Raw genomic sequence first — 24,083 nt, forward strand, 5'->3', positions numbered from 1 at the left:
ATGTGAATAAATACACAAATACTACATTTAGTTTACTTGTTATGTTATATATTGAATGCCGTTTACAGGAATCACTGGTACTTCATTCTTTCGTTACGTTAATTCCCATTTCTAATGCAATGCTATGTTTTTCTTCTCAGTACAGGTCACATCACATTTACTCACGTTTCTCAGCTTACGCATAATACAATTGTTTGAAAATCAAACCAGCTGATTTATCCTCGTGCTGAATTCAGTCCAGCGGTGATTAAATAATGATCTGAGAATGCTGACAATTCAACGGCAGCGATTAGCTTACTAAATACAACTTCAACTAAAACGCTTGAAGCCTCACTCTTTAAATGCCCGCGCCTGTAAAGACGTATTGATAGATTTTTTTTTTTTTTTTGAGTGTACAATAAAACATATAGAAACCATTAATAAACAAAAGAAACAAACAACAAAGTTAAAGTTTTAGTAAGCTAGTTGTGCACGCAATTATTATTATTATTATTTTTTTTTTTTTTTTGTAGTTGTATTTTGTTGCACTAGCTATTCACGGAGAGGGCTGGCAATGCTGCCTTTCTTCTTATTGGCCTGGGTCTTGAGGCTCACACAAGCTTTTGCTTCAGCTCATGATCCTCTGCAGAACGAAGCAGCTGCGAATTCCATGTCAGGGACAGGAAACTTGGATCGTGGAGGGAATTTGAGCTTGCTTACTGGTTTAGCCATTCCTTATACCGAGGACGTTTTTTCTGAACAGGATTACTTTTCAACAAATGGAAAAGGTGAACTTTCTAAGATTGCTGATTATTCTGCAGATCAACAGCTGCAGTCTCTTGATCCTGTGTTTGCTGAGACTGAATCTGATGCTGCAAACTATGGGCTTTTTGATTTCAGCCAGCATTATAGGTATGATGAGGATGCACTTGAACAGCCTATCTTTTCCAATCCAGAGACTGACTTAAATTCTGATTTGACCAAGAACTCTGTCCCTTTAGTTGCTACTGATTACCCTGTGGCTTCAGAATCTGAAGGTGATGTGGAACATGTACACTTTACTGATCAGAGTAATGACCCTGATGTTGACTTCCCTGAAGTCTTTGCATATGCTAATTTAGTTACTTCAGCTAAAGAGAATGTGTCCAATACTCTAGCGACAGAAATGCATATAGGTGAACTTGGCAATGAAGAGTTTGACAAATATACATCTGGTACCTACTCTGAAACCTTAGGCTATGATTTTGCCTCGTTTTTTGCTCTTTCAAAGGAAGGTAGTGATTCTTTGCCCCCTGAAGATGTAGTTACTGGTGACCTTACTGGAGTGCATGCAGCTTTTGACTGCTCTGTGCTTACTGATATAAATCTGGAATTGTATGAAGCTGTCAAGATTACCAGTGCACGCAAGTTTCCTAATCTCTCCAGAGGTCGCGTATTGCCAAGCAGCGTCTATGATGCCTCTATAGGACCCTACGGTGTCTTCAATCTACCTATTGAGATCCCAGGAAACCCTCCTCACTGTAGCACAGCGGCACTGGCAGATCCTTCTCCAAAAAGTGAAAGCGGGCCAACCTCTCTGGTTTCGGCAACTACATGCGGTGTTACAGAAATGACCATCAAATTGTTTGGTGGAAGGCTGACAGACCTCAAAGTGCGAGGTAAGGGTTCTTGCTTAGCCTGGTATCTGTTTTAATTCCAGAAGAGGCAAGTCTCACTGTACTACGTTCTTCCCCCACAGTCTCCTTTATACTTGTTGAAGTAAACAAGATTATGCAGAGGTGCAGGTACAAGGTGTTGGAGAAAAATGGAGTTGTCCGCTTTACAACTGACTTCAAAGGTTGCAATGTGAAAGAACTGGTAAGATTTAGATTCATAATTTAGTCTGATACTAAGCCCTAAAACATTAACTTGTTGGCCTTTGAAGTAAATGCCTGTACACTGCTGTTAAACATAATAAATGTACAACTAATTCAATTTCTTAAGTTAATCTATTTTGGCATAATTGTGTTTTATATTAGAACTAATGCTAATAGTGTAACTACAGAGCATCTACTTTAAACTCAATTGGTCTTTATTGAAACTGTCTGCTGTAGTCAAAACATTCGGTCATACAGGTGCTGACTAAAACATTCCCATTCAACCAGACTTCTTACCTTTGCTTGCAGGGTGGGCAATATGTCTTGACCCTGATGTGGAGAAACAAATATGTGAATATGTCCTGTCCAATTCCCACACCTGATAGACCTATTACAATCTGTGGTGACAGAAGCATGACCATCAAACTCCCAGCTGGACCAATAGAAGCACTTCGTGTAAAAGGTGAGCTGTTCCTGCCTGGCAGGAACCAAATGAGAACCTGCTTTGGAATGTACTCTGTAAAACCAAAGAACTTGTGATGCATTTTATATCTAAACGGCATGTGTGTAGTAAAATAGACGTGTTCTATTCCTAAGCAGCAGTATTGATACGTAATTAGGTGTGACGTTAGTGTTTTTAGTCATTTGGTACTCTAAATAATTGTTAAACATTGTTTACTCTGTGCTGTGTTTGTAAAGTATACTGTTTAGATTTTAAATACTAGCCCTGTTAAATGCATACACATTTAAAAAGCGTTACAAATTAAACACTTCCAAGAGTTTACAAAATAAACACATTATAGAATTATTAAACGCAGTGACATGTTTGAAAAGTGTTACAAAGAAGTGTTTCAAAGTTAAACCCTCAGTCTTGGTTTATGGGCGTTTGCTTCCCAATATAGCTTGTTGCAACTACTTGTATTTGAAAGTGTTACATGTAGGCTACTTGTTTCAAGTAGTATATGGCTTTGAACATAAGGACTATAGCACCCCTGTACAAAAGTAATTTGGATCTGTTGACTTGTGTTGTGGTCAATCGTGGGATCTGTGGGTAAGATGAGGTGATGGATTTTTTTTATTTATTTTTATTTTAATGCTTGGTAACGATTCTGAGTAACTAAACAGAAGAATTATTCTAGTCGGTTTCTGTACACTGTTAATGTGAGTGGGTGCACCCATTGAAAAAGCTGTGTAATGGGGGAGATCTCACTAACTTTCTTCCAATTGTAGATAAATTCAACAAATGGGTATCCATTCACAAAGTTGCTGTTCAATGCAAATATCAACTGTTGAGTGATTCAGAGGGAAGGATCACTTTCACTACTTCATACAATGGATGTCACGTGAGGAGACTGGTATGTGTATCCGGCTTTCCACCAGTATAGAAACATTATGCTCCGTATACAGCATGCATTGTAACCTAGGATGAATGGACCAATCCAGTATTTCACCTGTGTGCCCATACAACATGATCTGTTAAATATATAATGGGTTTATTCAGCTTGTTGCCTAGTTAAATATTGGAACTGTTGTACTCAATGTGCCTGTTCACTTCAATATGAAACTAGAATAGCCTTTCTTCCCATAGGAACAGGATAATGTGAAGATTTTAAACTCCAGTGGTGTGTGTTATTTATTTATTTTTTACTTTTCTCCCCCCTCCTAGATGGATCGTTATTTCTATAACCTCTACTATCAGATTGCTCCAGGGAAGCTAGGACAGACACTCATGTCTTGTAGGACCGGAGTTAATGTTGCAGTCCCACCTGAAGAGTCTTTGCCGTCTGTGTTTTGTGCCAAGTCTGGCATGATAATCAGATTGCCTAAGGGAAGTCTTAACGCAGTCAAAGTGAGAGGCGAGTTGCATCTATGTTCCTGTGATGGGAATTCTGATACTGTCAACCCAGCCCTCCTTGCCAATCTTGATGTAGAAAGTGAAGTTGTAAACCATTTCCATCTTCAATTGCATAAAGTTCTTGGCATGTTGGCTATAACTGGAGTAATGCATAGTTTCTTCTGAGTTCTGTAACAATTGATTTCTTGTAGAATCACGTGTATTAGTTCTAAAACATTAACCCTCGAGCGGTCCTTGTCCTTTTAATATGCGTTTTATAAAAACTTCCTTTGCTGGAAACTTTCATGGAATTGCTTGTCTTCTGCAGATGGCTTTGGCAAGACAATACCTGTCAGTATTATTGCCAAGCAATGCAATTATCAACTCTTTCAAATGAAGACTGGACACATCATCTTGATTTCCTCATTCCAAAGCTGTCAGGTTGAATTTGTGGTAAGAATATTAAATTATTCCCCGCCTTCGCATAAGTAATGACGTTCTGAAAAAGTATAGCATTATACATCCCCATGTGTTGCTGCAACCGTTTTTAAATAACATACCTGTACTCTGGCAGTTTGCAACATCAAGGCGGTAAAAACACGCAAATGTCTGACTACCTGTCCAGGTAGCAGCATTGCAAAGCTCATCCAAGGAAGTGCCATGGAAGAGAGCCCACGAAATCGCATGACCCCTGGTGGAATGGGCCGTAATGTTCCCCGGCATGGGGGAGTCTGTCTGTTCATACGGCAACCGTATGGCATCTGACACCCAGTGTGCTAGACGCTACTTCGAAAGGGCTTGACCTCTAGAGCAGAACCCATAGCAGACAAACAGCTAGTTGGACTGTCTCCAGGATGCTGTCATATCCAGGTAACAGCGCAGAGCTCAGACTGGGCAAAGCGTGTGCTGTCTGCGATCCTTCTAAAACCACTGTTTGGTTTTATGAAGAGACCACCTTTGGCAAAAAGGCCGGGTTAGTTCTTAATGTTACCTGTGATTCATTACTAGGGATGCACAGAATCCAGGATTCGGTTCCGGATTTGGCCCGAATACCTACTTTTTGAGCAGGATTCGGATTCGGCCAAATACTTGGGGATTCAGTTCACCGAATCCTATCTGCCCAGACGCATGTCCATTTTAATACATGCCTCCGATGTGTGCAGTTTTGCTTTTAAACAAGACACGACTCTGGTATCAAATGTAACTTTTGTATCTAATAACAAGGACACGTTTGAACTCTCTTGCAGCTCTTTACTCTCTCAATTACTGCTGAATGCAAACATACCCCCCCGTATGCAACAGCAATTCACAGCACACTTTTCATGGAGTGAAGTTATGCAGTAAACCTGTAATATACAGTAATGGTAAACTGTTGTAGATGTTTGTGCTTTGCCTGTCGTGTTATTAAAAAAAAAAAAAATAAATAATTCTGTGCACAAATATATTTTGTAAATTGTGAATTTACAACTGTCAGATGTGCAAGTCGTTGTTGAACAATATGCTTTAGTAAATTACATTTTACGTTATTGTAACGTGCCAATACAAGTTGAACCATTTGGGAACTTCTGTGTCAATAAACGTGGGTTCTCTTTCAATTAGAAAATGGCCATCAACTAATGGGTATCGCAGTCGGGTGATAGGATTATGCTGAGCTTAATATAAAAGCTGCCTTTAGGCCTCCGTAGCTCTGTCAACGCCCGCACCTCGGGTGCTGAATAACTATGCAGAGCGTAGGAAGCTCAGCCTCTTTTGCTTTCAGCTTCTGATCGGGATTGAGCGTAAACTATTTGTTCTTATAACACTCATTTAATAAAATTCAGTGTTTGTACCCTCCGTTGCCTTAATTGTGCATGGGAAGCTGATGGCTGCCCCTTTCCCCGGGTTTATCTCACTGAAAAAACTCTGGTTATTTTTGCCGAGCATGGGCCGCATATCACTAGGCTCTGTTGATTTTTGCCCCTTGTGAAGGCCAGGTGAGCGCAGGCCGCCTTGGTGGTTTATGTAGACGACCACTGTCATGTTCGTCCGGATCAGCACATGTTTGTGCACTAACTGCTGGCGAAAATGAGAGTGCGCTAGGGCTACTACTTGAGCATATAAATACACAAGAACTGCTTGCTGCCAAGGTCCATTCCACTGACCACATATTCCCCTCCCATTCCAGACGCTCCCCCAGCCCAGTCTGGAGGCGTCCGTAGTGACAACTTCTGTTCTGTGGGGGAAGCCGAGGCGCAGGTTGCCAGGGCAGAGCCACGACTCCAGTGTCTTTCGGCATTGTCTGGAAACTCACACCAGCTGGTGTCGATCGCGGACCGGGTGCACTTTGAGCCCATTCACCCAAGCCTGAAGTGGGCGCATTCTCAGAAGCCCTAGGGGAAGGATTCTCGAGGTGGCTGCCATCGGCCCCAACAACCTTTTGAAAAGTTCGTACCTGTAGAACAGCATTCTGCCTGAATTGGGAGAGTGTGTCTTCCAACACCCGAATCCTGTCTTCCGACAGTGAGGCAAGCATGCTTGCAGAGTTTAATTTGATCCCCAAGAACACTGTGGACTGAGACGGTATGAAGTTGCTCTTCTGTTGATGTATGGAAAGCCCTAACTTTGTCACGTGATCTGTGACCTGTCTGTTGTGTGCCTCGGCACGTGCTTTTGAACACTTGCAAACTAGCTAATCATCCAGCTAGTTCAATATCCGAATACCCCGCAGCCTGAGTGGAGCCAGTGCTGTGTCTATGCACTTGGAAAATGTGCGGGGCGCCAGCAAGCGGCCACACGGTAGAACGCAAAACTTGTATGCGCTGCATTGAAAGGCAAAGCGTAGATATTTTTTGTGCGCGGGATGGATCGGGACATGAACTTCAGAAGGACTGCTGTTCAGTATGTAGTTGCTTGCATTTTCTTTCAGAACTGTACTAACATAAAATAATGTGCTTACTGTGTGTGTGTACATTAGTTTGTAATTTCCGTGCTAGATTAAGGCTCCCATCCCCCCCCCCCCCCCCTTTTTTTTTTTTTTGTACCGGTAGGGGGAGAAATACCTTAGTTTATTTATAGCGGCGTTTATTCGACGGCGGCACCAAATTGAAGTCATACGGTGTTTTAAGATGATACCCCACAATATGAACACAACACTATGTTTATAATACCTGGTTTGGGGAGGGATAAACTCGTCATTCCTTCACTGGTCTATGACCTCACTGAGCACGTATTGTAAATGAGTTGGTATGCGTGCATTCGGACCTAAGCTGGCTCAGGGCACAGCAGTGTAAACGCTACATGAAAAATAAAAATCTCCACGGTATGTTAATTGAACTGGGGTGTTTTTTTTATATGTATTTACAGTTTGTCATTCTCCTAAAACTATTGATTACATTTATAAATAGCGTTTGCTGTGACTTCATAGGGTAGTGCTGTACATGCACAGTGTGCAGGATTTGTATAGTGTGGCCAAGGCAATGGTGTGGATGACTTTATTTTTTATTTATTTTTTTTTACTGTAGGTTACTGTGACAAAGATAATGAGTTCTGGTGATAAATCTCCCTCCCGACCGATGGGGGTGCTAAAGAATGGGAGGAGTAGTATCTGGAAGGGCTGGCCTGACAGTTCGTTTCCGGGACCGGGAAGTCGGTTGGCCTGGAAAGAAGCGAGACTCTGTAAGACTGTATTGACCTGAAAGGTAAACGAGGGGCTGCAAATAATAAAGCATCTGCAACCGTTTACCTAGATGTCATGCAGGATTACATATAGGGGCCAGGGTAACGCTGATCTTTTCTTTCGTTTGGGTAAAACTTTTGGAGAGAGAAGGACCGAGAGAGGAGCTCTCGTTGTGAAAGAGTGTACATGTTGCGTTTGTCTTTGTAATTGTCTGTGTTTTCACCACCAGACAGTTAAAGCACATCCGGAGCTGTCGCCGAGGGTCAGCACTATCCGGATCACCATTGCACTACCGTTACGAAATACCTGTGCTAGCACTAAGCACCAGCACGACTGCACTCACCCAGGACTTGTTACCGTGTGTTCGTTTTTGTTCGGGACTGTGCCCTGTTTGTTATCCCCGTGCCTTACACATTGTGTATTGCAGGGGATTTATTATTTTACAGTCACCAGACCTAGAATATAAATAAAGCACTTTTCACCAGATTACCCTTGTCTGCCTGTCACTCCTGCATCGCATCACTGTTACACCTGTTCCCCCTTCACCTGCCACTTTCCCACAGCTACTCAAACAAGCATTCACAATTTTAAACACCTTAAAGAAATATATAATATCTTTCATTTTGAACATGGTAATAAGACATTTGCCATGCTGATGTTTCTATATTGGTATTGCTGCATGTGTTGGCTAAATTTAAGATGCATGTGCACAGAGAAATAGGAACACAGTTTATTTCAGAAGCTGTCTGTTTTACGCTACATGGCTGGTGTAAGATGTAGAGCATTGTAACGATGAATGTTACGCTGACGCTTTGATACAATGCTCTTGGTGTGAAAAGACCTTTATTCTAACCTACGTACTCGGACATGCTGCTCACAGGATGCAACTCGCATAGCAGGTGCACGCCGAGCTGACGCTTTTTATGATGCGCATTAGTGGGCTCTTGTGAGCAACATCAAGCTACCATTTTGAGAAGAGCTTTGAAACCTACTTTTAAAGTTCTGTAAATGTGACGTTCACAATTAAGAGAAATTACAGGTATGTTACTTAAACAGTTGTAGCAACACGTGGGGATGTGTAATGCTATATTTCCCATGAATATTAAATATTGCTGCATACTTCCGGCAAACCTATTGCAGTACAAACAATGAATATGCAAATAACTAAGTTTTCTTAATTTAACGCCCACCCCCCCCCCCCCCCCCCCCCCAATCCAAAATACTTGACTAGAATTTTATAGTGGTAGCCAAGTGTTACCATTTGCATTTTCTTGTATGAATGTCAAATTAGTTTTAGAAAGAGTGATAATTGTCTAATGCATGCTTCAATACTTTAACACTGTCCCTTCCTTCTCCATTGTACATCTAGAATAAAAACAATGTCCTGACCATTATTTATACAACTTACTCTGGAGAATTTGCATCAGTGCAGATAGAATGCCCTACTACTGGAGAACCAACCAAACCCCCTCCCTCTACAAAACCCATTCCTCCAACTCCTGTCTGCGGAGCTACCAGCATGATGGTGGAGCTGCCTGAGGGACCTCTGGAACAAGTCAAGATAATGAGTGAGGATATATTTTTATTTATTTATTTAAAACCCAAGTGCCTTGTGGTAATCTCATGGAAATGTATCTACTTTGTAGATAAATCCAGTGGAATATGGGTAGCTGTAAAGGATGTCCCACAAAACTGCAACTACACGCTGATGAAGGAAAGAAGCAGCAGCATCTTCATAACCTCCTACAAGGCCTGTCATGTCAGGATCCTGGTAATGATTAACTCCAATTGATCTGGGCAACATGATATAAATAAGCAGGGCCCATAGTATTGGGTTCCATGTTCTGTGCATACTTAATGAAGAAAAGGCATTAAGATTATGGAGGCTTTTTAATAGTCAAATTGTGTTTTATTTTATTTAAGCATCCAGATCTGCTGTAATGCCAATGAAAGAATAACCAATGCTGGAGGATTTGACTTATTTATGACTTGCAGTCTGGTACTATACATCAGATTGATTCTGTTGTTGTAACCTACAATTTTGGGTCTTCTAAATTCTGCCTAATTATGCTAGTTCCTGTTTGCTTGACTCTCTGACTTAACTGGTGTACGCTAAGTGTTCTTCCTCTCCTTGCTGTAGACTAAAAACTATGTCTTGAATGTACGCTACATGAGGATGGGAAGTGTATTCTTTGTGAATATGAGATGCCCAGTAACAGAAGCCACTACAGGAAAGCCAACAAAACCGTCTGTAGTCTGCAGAAACAACAGTATGATGGTGGAACTGCCCGAGGGATCGCTGAAGCCAGTGCAGGTCATTGGTGAGTTGGATAATGATGGAACAAATCCTTTTTAAGGGTGGAGACTGAAATATAGAACACTTCTCACAGAAGTCTTCTTTTTTAGGTAAAGACAACAGGCCAGTGGCTATTAGTGATGCATTCATAAAATGTGGGTATCATGTGGTAGAGAGGAGAGGAAAGATCATCTTTACAGCTGTTTATGCAGCCTGCGATGTAAAGTTTGTGGTAAGGCACGGTTTAATTTCCCTTTATATATACACACACACACACACGCACTTGGTACTATTTGAGGTATGAAGCAACTCAACTGCTGCTCCTTCTTACTATTACTTTTATACTGTTAACTGTTTGGAACATTTAGAAATGGAATACCCAAATGGTGCTGGTGAATAAAAACAAAACGCCCTACATCCAGTACGGGGACAAGTGGAACCTACTCCTTCCAACATGACCGAGCTTTCTGAGGAACCTCAAAAGCAACTTGGGCTGTCCTTTCGTTACAATTATTTAAGCAGCAACTGTTAATTTAGTGTGTGCATCCATTCTAGGGGGGGACGGGGAGAGTCTTCCTCTAGGGACCCATTGTTTAAAATAGTGGTCTTATTTACTGGTGTTGTAATATTGTATTGAAGCAGAAGTGCTGAATTAATGTATAGTGGAATACTGATGTGCATAAAGTAGACTTGAGACCATAAGGATAAACTTTCAAACTGTAGAGACTTGGTATATAAAGTTGAAAACAGGAGATATTTAGTTACCAATGCCCGCTATTGAGGTACTAAGAATCCAGCAGATTGCTTGGAATACCACTAATACAGACAGTGAAGGGTTTATTGATAAATAAAAGGACAGTGGAAAGAAATAGTTTTATGCATCTATACATATTGGGGTTTATGTAGTGTGTTTTTTTTTGGGGGGGGGGGGGGGGGGGATCGAGTAGCTGCAGTGTCACATGATTTTATTTCTGATAGTGACAGTTTTTTTTTTTTTAAAAAAAAAAAAAAAAAAAAAAAGGATTAATTTTAAAATGATCTAAATACTGCTATGAAAATAAAAATCATCTTCTGGCTAGATAAGTAAACTGCTTTTTTTTATATAAAGTGTGTGGTGTGTGTTTTTTATTTTTATTTATTTATTAATTTGTCAAAGAAGAGGCTAATAGTAATAAGGAGTTAATGATAAATTAGAAATAATAAATTATAAAACTAAAGTAAGGTTTCACCTCAGCCAGTGTGAGGGGGTGAAGGAGTAACAGGTTTACGATAACTAAATAAATGAATACATATTACGTTTTTTTTAATCATGAGGTTGACTGGTGTGCTTGTACCTTTTTAAAAAAAAAAAAAAAAAAAAATACTCCTCTCACACAGCATACAAGCAGGCAGCGTCGCAGAAGAGACAGACCAACAGCACAACTTCAACTGAAACTCCCACAAAACCATCTGATTTCTTGTTATCCAATGGCCAAACAAGGATACAAAAAACATATTGTACAAGCATTATAGCTGGGCTTCTGTATAGCGTAGTTTTGAAAGCAATCCATTATTTAATAGAATAACAGCTGTAAAGACAATGTGCGCAGTTGGGCCAATTTTCATTGGACTGCCCATTCTAAAAGCAACACTTGAGCTGATTTTTTTAGATAAGTCTCATGCCAGTTAGTTTAGCATATAACGACTACAGTATTGGGCAGTCAAGGGGACCACAAACTTTCATTTTTGGGGCCAGGGGGTGCAACTGTACACCCTGCACCTCCACTACTGATCCACATATTAACTACAAGAATCCCAAAATGGCCATAATATGGCTTGCCTTTTAACCTAAATTTACTAGTAACTAATACAACCATTTTTCATGCATTTTAGTTGGAAAGTTAGGCTTTGTTAAATGTCATGTAGAACATATGATTTCACCTAAATCAAAGTTGCCGTTTTCCCCACTGTCTAATCCCTTGTTGTCCATGACGACTTTCCTGTGTCTACCCTTTTCAGAATAAACCACATGTGTTGACTATACTGTACACAACTGCACCTGGGAAAAGAGGGATTGTGCAAATGACTTGTCCAGCCAGGGCTGTAGCACCAACAGCCCATACTATTAGGACTACTGCAACTGCTAGGGAACCTACAAAACCAACTCTCCCTCCCCCTGCTGTCTGCAAAGCCTCCAGCATGACTGTAGAACTGCCTTCTGGGTCGCTTCAAGTTCTATTATTGAGTGAGTTTGAATTCGGCTCCAACATTTTTGGAGGGAACTGATCAATCTTGGTAGTTCATGTAAACCTTGTTTCTTTGTAGCTCCGTCCAACAAATGGGAAGATATTAATGATGCTACCAGTTACTACAACTTGTTACAGGGAAAAGGGCGAAACTTCTTTACAACCCCATACAGGGCTTCTGCTGTCCGCATACAGGTAGGATTCATACATTTGTTTGCTAATCTTGAATTTGATATCTCTGAAATGCAACAATATTTGAGGAAGTGGCTTGATACCCAACTATATAAAGTCTTGCAATATGTGCTGATTCCATAATGTAGAAGTGGAATACAGTCCTTCCAGTCTTCAACTAGTTCTGTCCCTTTTTTCAGGATGGAAGTTACATCTTAACCTTACTCTACAAAACCACTGCTGGTAAACAAGACTACGTGCACATGAGATGTCCAACAAAGACCCCTACAACCACTAGTAGGAATCCAAAAAAGATTACAACAACCAGTGCTGGGGAATCAACCAGGAGAGCTAGGAGAAGTGCTGGGGGCGAGACGAAGCCCACGCACGGTGCTGGGGGCGAGACGAAGCCCACGCACGGTGCTGGGGACGAGACGAAGCCCACGCACGGTGCTGGGGACGAGACGAAGCCCACGCACGGTGCTGGGGACGAGACGAAGCCCACGCACGGTGCTGGGGACGAGACGAAGCCCACGCACGGCCCACGCTGGGGACGAGACGAAGCCCACGCACGGTGCTGGGGACGAGACGAAGCCCACGCACGGTGCTGGGGACGAGACGAAGCCCACGCACGGTGCTGGGGACGAGACGAAGCCCACGCACGGTGCTGGGGACGAGACGAAGCCCACGCACGGTGCTGGGGACGAGACGAAGCCCACGCACGGTGCTGGGGACGAGACGAAGCCCACGCACGGTGCTGGGGACGAGACGAAGCCCACGCACGGTGCTGGGGACGAGACGAAGCCCACGCACGGTGCTGGGGACGAGACGAAGCCCACGCACGGTGCTGGGGACGAGACGAAGCCCACGCACGGTGCTGGGGACGAGACGAAGCCCACGCACGGTGCTGGGGACGAGACCAAGACAACTAGAATCATGACTAGGAAGCCATCTGAGGAGACTGGAACCAGTGCTAGGGAGGCCCCTTCATCAGTTGTCTGCAGAGCTTCCAGTATGGTGGTGGAGCTGCCTAAGGAACCTTTAAAACATGTCCTGTTTCTAGGTGAGCTAAGCTTTTGTTTGATTTTGGTGAGGCATAATGTCTGACACCTAGGGGTCTTCATGGCGACCTTATCTTTGTAGATAAATCCAACAAGTGGGTAGCTGTCATTGATGCTCCCAAGTGCTGCAATTACACCTTGTTGCAGGGAAGTGGAAGGACGTTCTTCATAACCCCCTACACGGCCTGTGATGTCAGGATACTGGTAATCCTTTTGATCAGATATCCAGCATGTTGTTTGACGCCAATTAAAAGCTCGACAATCGATCGGCGATCGGTATACTAATAATTAAGATGTTATCTGTTCTAGTCTAAAAACTATGTTTTGAAAATATGGTATCAGACAACTGGTGGAGAAAAAGGGCATGTGGTGATGAAATGTCCCACCAGTGCTGGAGAACCAACAAAAGCCCCTACACCTACAACCACCACTAGGAAGCCAACAGAACCAGTGCCTATTGCAACTACTATCTGCAGAACCTCTACCATGATGGTGGTGCTCCCTCTGGGACCCCTGGAAGAAGTCTTACTAACAGGTAGGTTGTGTGTGTGGGTTGGTTTTTTTTTTAGTTTTTGTTTTTGTTACAATTGAGGGGAGGTTTAATGTCTGGTCCCATCTCTTTGTAGATCAGTCCAATAATCTGGTTCCTGTCAAAGATGCCCCCAAGCACTGCAACTATAGTCTGGTAGAGGGAGAAGGAAGGAACATCTTCATAACGCCCTACACCACCTGTGATGTTAAAATATTGGTAAGATTCTGTATGTATGTGATAATAGATATGTGCGATAATAGATATGTTATATAATAGATTTTTTTTACATAGAATTAATTATTGCTAGAATTTCTCATAGCGGCAGTAACGTACATCAAGTCCCCCACTATTTAACTGTCTATTTACAGTACAGAAAATACTGCCTATGTCCTCTATAATAATGCAATGAGAATTAGAAATTTTTTCTGCTCTAATATTGTGGGTTTGTCATAATTGCACATACAAACTACCCATTAAAGATAGGAATTGTATTTCAATCCTGTTGCAGTGAAGCAGAGCTCCAGTATACAAGAAGCTTGGAGTTGTTCAGTATTTAAACCACTAACCAAACCAGAATCATTCATTTCAAAACTAAAACTGCATTTGCTTTGTTATAGCTTGAACTACTTGAAATAAAACACAGAATTGGCATATTTTCATACAAAATCCTAGCAAGGTATATTTTTGCCCAAAAGCATTAAACGCTAATGCTTAACGATGGTGTATTTTGAATCCCATTCCAGCCGTCTGTTGCAAAATCTGCACATTGTTTTGTCAGTCAGCTGCATACCTCCCCTCCTAACTGTAGAGAGATGCGGTCTTTCAGCAAATACCTTGAGAAGTCGGTGATTTCTTGTAGCTCTGGATTCCAAAAGGATGAAAAGGCAAGCGTAGAGATACCATTAGATGAGGGCTCTCGTCGTTTTTTTCTCGTACGAGTTTTCGTCGTTTTTTTTAAGCTGCACAGTTTTATATTTAAAATGAACTTTATCACTTAGATCCTATTTAATTCCGTAAACAAGTTGTTGAAATACAGGAAGCAAGTTTGAGTGTTTCAAAATGGCCTATGGTCGCTATGTTTGAGGACGGTGGGGGGGATGCTCTTCTCAAATTCTCGAATCGCATTGACTTATTCCCAGTTTGTCCTAAGAAAAGGATTAACTTTAAGGAGGTTCATAGCACCACCCAATTACTATTGCAATGAGTTTTGCATTCAGTACACTTTTCAAAAGATTAGATTACCTCCTCGGAAGTCTTGCAGAATTTTTTATTGTCCATTTAATTTTGCCATTTCTCAGATTCATACCAAACATATGTATCGAAACATTTGCTTTTTTTTTTTTTTTTTTTTTTGATTCCTTCAATTGAGATTATTGTAATGCTATTGTACTAAATGTGCACTGTTTTGTAAATGTAACTGGTTACAAGCATGTTCTCAATTAATACAATTAGGAACTTCATGCATAGCTAGTTTCAGTTTGACATACCCTCCATTATCCACAAGGGGGCAGTTACTCCACATTGGACAGTTTTGCAAATTGTGGTAGAGGGCAAATCTGATCACTTTGTATTCAGTCCTAATCTGGAATATTGTATGTTCCCATGTAAACAAAGGACAACTGTTCTGATGAAGATCTGCATTTGTTTTTGTTCCGCGTAGCTGACCCTCACAGCAGGGCTTTTGTTCACAGATTATAAAACTGCTCTTCACCAGATTGTAATCAAATTAAGTCCATTCTTTCAGAAGGGCTCATTCTCTTCCAAGAGTGGATCTGGGAGGGGGTTGAACTTGCCCAGATTGTCTCGAGTCTGTTAACACTAGAATTGCCACGGTTATACTCGTACTTAAAACTGCTGCCAGCATTCATTGACAGTTACATTTGAATCCTCAATATTAAAGTGAGAAACTATCCGATACAACTCGAGCTTTATTCAAGCACATCATATCAAACATTTGCACAGCCAAAACGCCATTTTTAAATGAACAATTAAAGTTCTCAGTTGCCACAAAGCACTACAAAAACTATTTTCATGTCGAAAGAATCTTGTGTGTAAACAGGTCTGTGTACATAGAAAACTGTAAACATGAAAGTAACCTATGTTCTCTTGCATGTGTCAGTCAGTGCAGTAGCCTGCTGCTTTGCAGTTTTCTGATCGAAATGTTTCTGCTGATGTGCTGTGCCGGGCTTCAAGATTAATTCTCTCCTACTGACTTTTATTTTCCACAGTGCGTTCCTTGTAGAAAACAAAGGAATTGATGGCTGCCAGGTCCAGTAGAGATAGCAGGCTTATATACAAAATATTGCAGGTTAATTCCAAATAAAAACATGTATTGTAAAAGGCAATCCAAAATGACACCTTTTGGCCGTTCTAGGTGGATGGGATTATATCTTCCTTATTTTCATGCTCCTGCCTTTTAAATGCCATCAGGGTATTTAAATACATGTATTTGGGGGAAAAGTCATAAACGGACAACCGCGTAACTTTGACACCAGAGTAATTTAAATGGGGGGAAACCTCAAACAGTCAGTGACTGCCGTGGCGGATCTAGTCTTTATCAAGTTAGAATCCGGTTAGTCGCAGACCCAAATATATATTAAAGTAATTGTATTATACTTTCTCCACCATATGAGTACTCTAGCATCTTATCCAAACTCTTCCCTTTCCTCTGCAGAATAAGAATTATGTCCTGAACCTATACTATACCACCACTGAGGGGGTATTTGTCTATGTGGGTATGAAATGTCCAACCAGTACTGGAGAACCATCAGAAACTCCTCCCCCCACAACCACTAAACACTCCTGCAAGGTCTCGCACATGGCCATAGAGCTGCCTGGGTCTGCAACAGAACTTAAAATAATAGGTAAGCTTGGCTAACTCATAACTTTGGGAGGGAACTAATTAATATGGGACAGATCAAATCTCATGGAAACCTTGTCTTGCAGATAATGCCAAAAAGCTGGTCCCTGTTAGTGAGGCTCGGAGTTGGTGTGGATACAGTTTGGTGCAGGAAAAGGGAAAGTATATCTTCACGGCTCCTTACACGGCCTGTATCAAGATGCTGGTAAGAGTCCTTCAGTTTAAATAAATGATCTAAACTGAGCTGTGCCGTATTTAAATGCAATATGGGTAATTCTTCTATTGCTTTGGTTGTCCACCCACAATTTTATCGTGGTCAAAATGGGAGGTGCTGAATACATTTAGTAAAAATGTTTACTTGCTTTCCTTCCAGAATAAATATGTCCTGACTTTAATATACATAACATCTAATGGGGAACAAGAGTTGGTCCAGATGGAATGCCCAGCTAGTGCTGGAGATCCAACGGAGGCCCCTACTTCAACAACTAGGAAGCCAACCAAGGCCCCTGCAACTGTGGTCTGCACAGCTTTCCGTATGGTGGTGGAACTACCCAAGGAACCTCTAAAACATGTCATGTTTCTAGGTGAGTTAGGCTTTTGTTAGATTTTGGAGGGTATCATGTCTGGCACTGTAGGGAGTCTTTTATAGCAACTTTCCCTTATCTTTGTAGATAAATCCAACAAGTGGGTAGCTGTCACTGATGCTCCCAAGTACTGCAATTACACCTTGTTGCAGGGAAATGGAAGGACCTTCTTCATAACCCCATACACAGCCTGTGATGTCAGGATACTGGTAATCCTTTTGATCAGATATCCAGCATGTTGTTTGATGCCAATTAAAAGCTCAACAATCGATCGGTATACTAGTAATTAAGATGTTATCTGTCCTAGAATAAAAACTATGTTTTGAAAATTTGGTATCAGACAACTGGTGGAGAAAAAGGGCATGTGGTGATGAAATGTCCCACCAGTGCTGGAGAACCAACAAAAGCCCCTACACCTACAACCACCACTAGGAAGCCAACAGAACCAGTGCCTATTGCAACTACTATCTGCAGAACCTCTACCATGATGGTGGTGCTCCCTCTGGGACCCCTGGAAGAAGTCTTACTAACAGGTAGGTTGTGTGTGTGGGTTGGTTTTTTTTTTTTAGTTTTTGTTTTTGTTACAATTGAGGGGAGGTTAAATGTGTGGTCCCATCTCTTTGTAGATCAGTCCAATAATCTGGTTCCTGTCAAAGATGCCCCCAAGCACTGCAACTATAGTCTGGTAGAGGGAGAAGGAAGGAACATCTTCATAACGCCCTACACCACCTGTGATGTTAAAATATTGGTAAGATTCTGTATGTATGTGATAATAGATATGTGCGATAATAGATATGTTATATAATAGATTTTTTTTACATAGAATTAATTATTGCTAGAATTTCTCATAGCGGCAGTAACGTACATCAAGTCCCCCACTATTTAACTGTCTATTTACAGTACAGAAAATACTGCCTATGTCCTCTATAATAATGCAATGAGAATTAGAAATTTTTTCTGCTCTAATATTGTGGGTTTGTCATAATTGCACATACAAACTACCCATTAAAGATAGGAATTGTATTTCAATCCTGTTGCAGTGAAGCAGAGCTCCAGTATACAAGAAGCTTGGAGTTGTTCAGTATTTAAACCACTAACCAAACCAGAATCATTCATTTCAAAACTAAAACTGCATTTGCTTTGTTATAGCTTGAACTACTTGAAATAAAACACAGAATTGGCATATTTTCATACAAAATCCTAGCAAGGTATATTTTTGCCCAAAAGCATTAAACGCTAATGCTTAACGATGGTGTATTTTGAATCCCATTCCAGCCGTCTGTTGCAAAATCTGCACATTGTTTTGTCAGTCAGCTGCATACCTCCCCTCCTAACTGTAGAGAGATGCGGTCTTTCAGCAAATACCTTGAGAAGTCGGTGATTTCTTGTAGCTCTGGATTCCAAAAGGATGAAAAGGCAAGCGTAGAGATACCATTAGATGAGGGCTCTCGTCGTTTTTTTCTCGTACGAGTTTTCGTCGTTTTTTTTAAGCTGCACAGTTTTATATTTAAAATGAACTTTATCACTTAGATCCTATTTAATTCCGTAAACAAGTTGTTGAAATACAGGAAGCAAGTTTGAGTGTTTCAAAATGGCCTATGGTCGCTATGTTTGAGGACGGTGGGGGGGATGCTCTTCTCAAATTCTCGAATCGCATTGACTTATTCCCAGTTTGTCCTAAGAAAAGGATTAACTTTAAGGAGGTTCATAGCACCACCCAATTACTATTGCAATGAGTTTTGCATTCAGTACACTTTTCAAAAGATTAGATTACCTCCTCGGAAGTCTTGCAGAATTTTTTATTGTCCATTTAATTTTGCCATTTCTCAGATTCATACCAAACATATGTATCGAAACATTTGCTTTTTTTTTTTTTTTTTTTTTTTTTTTGATTCCTTCAATTGAGATTATTGTAATGCTATTGTACTAAATGTGCACTGTTTTGTAAATGTAACTGGTTACAAGCATGTTCTCAATTAATACAATTAGGAACTTCATGCATAGCTAGTTTCAGTTTGACATACCCTCCATTATCCACAAGGGGGCAGTTACTCCACATTGGACAGTTTTGCAAATTGTGGTAGAGGGCAAATCTGATCACTTTGTATTCAGTCCTAATCTGGAATATTGTATGTTCCCATGTAAACAAAGGACAACTGTTCTGATGAAGATCTGCATTTGTTTTTGTTCCGCGTAGCTGACCCTCACAGCAGGGCTTTTGTTCACAGATTATAAAACTGCTCTTCACCAGATTGTAATCAAATTAAGTCCATTCTTTCAGAAGGGCTCATTCTCTTCCAAGAGTGGATCTGGGAGGGGGTTGAACTTGCCCAGATTGTCTCGAGTCTGTTAACACTAGAATTGCCACGGTTATACTCGTACTTAAAACTGCTGCCAGCATTCATTGACAGTTACATTTGAATCCTCAATATTAAAGTGAGAAACTATCCGATACAACTCGAGCTTTATTCAAGCACATCATATCAAACATTTGCACAGCCAAAACGCCATTTTTAAATGAACAATTAAAGTTCTCAGTTGCCACAAAGCACTACAAAAACTATTTTCATGTCGAAAGAATCTTGTGTGTAAACAGGTCTGTGTACATAGAAAACTGTAAACATGAAAGTAACCTATGTTCTCTTGCATGTGTCAGTCAGTGCAGTAGCCTGCTGCTTTGCAGTTTTCTGATCGAAATGTTTCTGCTGATGTGCTGTGCCGGGCTTCAAGATTAATTCTCTCCTACTGACTTTTATTTTCCACAGTGCGTTCCTTGTAGAAAACAAAGGAATTGATGGCTGCCAGGTCCAGTAGAGATAGCAGGCTTATATACAAAATATTGTAGGTTATATTCAAAATAAAAACATGTATTGTAAAAGGCAATCCAAAATGACACCTTTTGGCCGTTCTAGGTGGATGGGATTATATCTTCCTTATTTTCATGCTCCTGCCTTTTAAATGCCATCAGGGTATTTAAATACATGTATTTGGGGAAAAGTCATAAACGGACAACCGCGTAACTTTGACACCAGAGTAATTTAAATGGGGGGAAACCTCAAACAGTCAGTGACTGCCGTGGCGGATCTAGTCTTTATCAAGTTAGAATCCGGTTAGTCGCAGACCCAAATATATATTAAAGTAATTGTATTATACTTTCTCCACCATATGAGTACTCTAGCATCTTATCCAAACTCTTCCCTTTCCTCTGCAGAATAAGAATTATGTCCTGAACCTATACTATACCACCACTGAGGGGGTATTTGTCTATGTGGGTATGAAATGTCCAACCAGTACTGGAGAACCATCAGAAACTCCTCCCCCCACAACCACTAAACACTCCTGCAAGGTCTCGCACATGGCCATAGAGCTGCCTGGGTCTGCAACAGAACTTAAAATAATAGGTAAGCTTGGCTAACTCATAACTTTGGGAGGGAACTAATTAATATGGGACAGATCAAATCTCATGGAAACCTTGTCTTGCAGATAATGCCAAAAAGCTGGTCCCTGTTAGTGAGGCTCGGAGTTGGTGTGGATACAGTTTGGTGCAGGAAAAGGGAAAGTATATCTTCACGGCTCCTTACACGGCCTGTATCAAGATGCTGGTAAGAGTCCTTCAGTTTAAATAAATGATCTAAACTGAGCTGTGCCGTATTTAAATGCAATATGGGTAATTCTTCTATTGCTTTGGTTGTCCACCCACAATTTTATCGTGGTCAAAATGGGAGGTGCTGAATACATTTAGTAAAAATGTTTACTTGCTTTCCTTCCAGAATAAATATGTCCTGACTTTAATATACATAACATCTAATGGGGAACAAGAGTTGGTCCAGATGGAATGCCCAGCTAGTGCTGGAGATCCAACGGAGGCCCCTACTTCAACAACTAGGAAGCCAACCAAGGCCCCTGCAACTGTGGTCTGCACAGCTTTCCGTATGGTGGTGGAACTACCCAAGGAACCTCTAAAACATGTCATGTTTCTAGGTGAGTTAGGCTTTTGTTAGATTTTGGAGGGTATCATGTCTGGCACTGTAGGGAGTCTTTTATAGCAACTTTCCCTTATCTTTGTAGATAAATCCAACAAGTGGGTAGCTGTCACTGATGCTCCCAAGTACTGCAATTACACCTTGTTGCAGGGAAATGGAAGGACCTTCTTCATAACCCCATACACAGCCTGTGATGTCAGGATACTGGTAATCCTTTTGATCAGATATCCAGCATGTTGTTTGATGCCAATTAAAAGCTCAACAATCGATCGGTATACTAGTAATTAAGATGTTATCTGTCCTAGAATAAAAACTATGTTTTGAAAATTTGGTATCAGACAACTGGTGGAGAAAAAGGGCATGTGGTGATGAAATGTCCCACCAGTGCTGGAGAACCAACAAAAGCCCCTACACCTACAACCACCACTAGGAAGCCAACAGAACCAGTGCCTATTGCAACTACTATCTGCAGAACCTCTACCATGATGGTGGTGCTCCCTCTGGGACCCCTGGAAGAAGTCTTACTAACAGGTAGGTTGTGTGTGTGGGTTGGTTTTTTTTTTTTAGTTTTTGTTTTTGTTACAATTGAGGGGAGGTTAAATGTGTGGTCCCATCTCTTTGTAGATCAGTCCAATAATCTGGTTCCTGTCAAAGATGCCCCCAAGCACTGCAACTATAGTCTGGTAGAGGGAGAAGGAAGGAACATCTTCATAACGCCCTACACCACCTGTGATGTTAAAATATTGGTAAGATTCTGTATGTATGTGATAATAGATATGTGCGATAATAGATATGTTATATAATAGATTTTTTTTACATAGAATTAATTATTGCTAGAATTTCTCATAGCGGCAGTAACGTACATCAAGTCCCCCACTATTTAACTGTCTATTTACAGTACAGAAAATACTGCCTATGTCCTCTATAATAATGCAATGAGAATTAGAAATTTTTTCTGCTCTAATATTGTGGGTTTGTCATAATTGCACATACAAACTACCCATTAAAGATAGGAATTGTATTTCAATCCTGTTGCAGTGAAGCAGAGCTCCAGTATACAAGAAGCTTGGAGTTGTTCAGTATTTAAACCACTAACCAAACCAGAATCATTCATTTCAAAACTAAAACTGCATTTGCTTTGTTATAGCTTGAACTACTTGAAATAAAACACAGAATTGGCATATTTTCATACAAAATCCTAGCAAGGTATATTTTTGCCCAAAAGCATTAAACGCTAATGCTTAACGATGGTGTATTTTGAATCCCATTCCAGCCGTCTGTTGCAAAATCTGCACATTGTTTTGTCAGTCAGCTGCATACCTCCCCTCCTAACTGTAGAGAGATGCGGTCTTTCAGCAAATACCTTGAGAAGTCGGTGATTTCTTGTAGCTCTGGATTCCAAAAGGATGAAAAGGCAAGCGTAGAGATACCATTAGATGAGGGCTCTCGTCGTTTTTTTCTCGTACGAGTTTTCGTCGTTTTTTTTAAGCTGCACAGTTTTATATTTAAAATGAACTTTATCACTTAGATCCTATTTAATTCCGTAAACAAGTTGTTGAAATACAGGAAGCAAGTTTGAGTGTTTCAAAATGGCCTATGGTCGCTATGTTTGAGGACGGTGGGGGGGATGCTCTTCTCAAATTCTCGAATCGCATTGACTTATTCCCAGTTTGTCCTAAGAAAAGGATTAACTTTAAGGAGGTTCATAGCACCACCCAATTACTATTGCAATGAGTTTTGCATTCAGTACACTTTTCAAAAGATTAGATTACCTCCTCGGAAGTCTTGCAGAATTTTTTATTGTCCATTTAATTTTGCCATTTCTCAGATTCATACCAAACATATGTATCGAAACATTTGCTTTTTTTTTTTTTTTTTTTTTTTTGATTCCTTCAATTGAGATTATTGTAATGCTATTGTACTAAATGTGCACTGTTTTGTAAATGTAACTGGTTACAAGCATGTTCTCAATTAATACAATTAGGAACTTCATGCATAGCTAGTTTCAGTTTGACATACCCTCCATTATCCACAAGGGGGCAGTTACTCCACATTGGACAGTTTTGCAAATTGTGGTAGAGGGCAAATCTGATCACTTTGTATTCAGTCCTAATCTGGAATATTGTATGTTCCCATGTAAACAAAGGACAACTGTTCTGATGAAGATCTGCATTTGTTTTTGTTCCGCGTAGCTGACCCTCACAGCAGGGCTTTTGTTCACAGATTATAAAACTGCTCTTCACCAGATTGTAATCAAATTAAGTCCATTCTTTCAGAAGGGCTCATTCTCTTCCAAGAGTGGATCTGGGAGGGGGTTGAACTTGCCCAGATTGTCTCGAGTCTGTTAACACTAGAATTGCCACGGTTATACTCGTACTTAAAACTGCTGCCAGCATTCATTGACAGTTACATTTGAATCCTCAATATTAAAGTGAGAAACTATCCGATACAACTCGAGCTTTATTCAAGCACATCATATCAAACATTTGCACAGCCAAAACGCCATTTTTAAATGAACAATTAAAGTTCTCAGTTGCCACAAAGCACTACAAAAACTATTTTCATGTCGAAAGAATCTTGTGTGTAAACAGGTCTGTGTACATAGAAAACTGTAAACATGAAAGTAACCTATGTTCTCTTGCATGTGTCAGTCAGTGCAGTAGCCTGCTGCTTTGCAGTTTTCTGATCGAAATGTTTCTGCTGATGTGCTGTGCCGGGCTTCAAGATTAATTCTCTCCTACTGACTTTTATTTTCCACAGTGCGTTCCTTGTAGAAAACAAAGGAATTGATGGCTGCCAGGTCCAGTAGAGATAGCAGGCTTATATACAAAATATTGCAGGTTAATTCCAAATAAAAACATGTATTGTAAAAGGCAATCAAAATGACTGCTTTTGGCGGTTCTAGGTGGATGGGATTATATCTTCCTTATTTTCATGCTCCTGCCTTTTAAATGCCATCAGGGTATTTAAATACATGTATTTGGGGAAAAGTCATAAACGGACAACCGCGTAACTTTGACACCAGAGTAATTTAAATGGGGGGAAAC

General features: G+C 40.7%; 1 protein-coding gene across 1 annotated transcript in view; it reads left to right on the forward strand.

Moving 5' to 3' along the window:
* Positions 1–540: 540 nt before the first annotated feature.
* Positions 541–24,083, forward strand: part of LOC121321161 — a 29,335-nt gene continuing 5,792 nt past the window's right edge. Inside the window, exons 1-23 of the mRNA XM_041260060.1 lie at positions 541–1,637; positions 1,718–1,836; positions 2,145–2,298; positions 3,066–3,190; positions 3,502–3,691; positions 5,834–5,985; positions 9,465–9,645; positions 12,363–13,079; positions 13,160–13,281; positions 13,387–13,612; positions 13,704–13,825; positions 16,284–16,473; positions 16,556–16,674; positions 16,843–17,053; positions 17,141–17,262; positions 17,361–17,586; positions 17,680–17,801; positions 20,265–20,454; positions 20,537–20,655; positions 20,824–21,034; positions 21,122–21,243; positions 21,375–21,567; positions 21,661–21,782. Of these exons, the coding sequence (XP_041115994.1) occupies positions 554–1,637; positions 1,718–1,836; positions 2,145–2,298; positions 3,066–3,190; positions 3,502–3,691; positions 5,834–5,985; positions 9,465–9,645; positions 12,363–13,079; positions 13,160–13,281; positions 13,387–13,612; positions 13,704–13,825; positions 16,284–16,473; positions 16,556–16,674; positions 16,843–17,053; positions 17,141–17,262; positions 17,361–17,586; positions 17,680–17,801; positions 20,265–20,454; positions 20,537–20,655; positions 20,824–21,034; positions 21,122–21,243; positions 21,375–21,567; positions 21,661–21,782 (5,139 nt within the window). The 5' untranslated portion in view covers positions 541–553. The remainder of the gene's footprint in view (positions 1,638–1,717; positions 1,837–2,144; positions 2,299–3,065; positions 3,191–3,501; positions 3,692–5,833; positions 5,986–9,464; positions 9,646–12,362; positions 13,080–13,159; positions 13,282–13,386; positions 13,613–13,703; positions 13,826–16,283; positions 16,474–16,555; positions 16,675–16,842; positions 17,054–17,140; positions 17,263–17,360; positions 17,587–17,679; positions 17,802–20,264; positions 20,455–20,536; positions 20,656–20,823; positions 21,035–21,121; positions 21,244–21,374; positions 21,568–21,660; positions 21,783–24,083) is intronic.

Source organism: Polyodon spathula, chromosome 9 (genome assembly GCF_017654505.1).
Source record: "Polyodon spathula isolate WHYD16114869_AA chromosome 9, ASM1765450v1, whole genome shotgun sequence".
NCBI lineage: Eukaryota > Metazoa > Chordata > Actinopteri > Acipenseriformes > Polyodontidae > Polyodon > Polyodon spathula.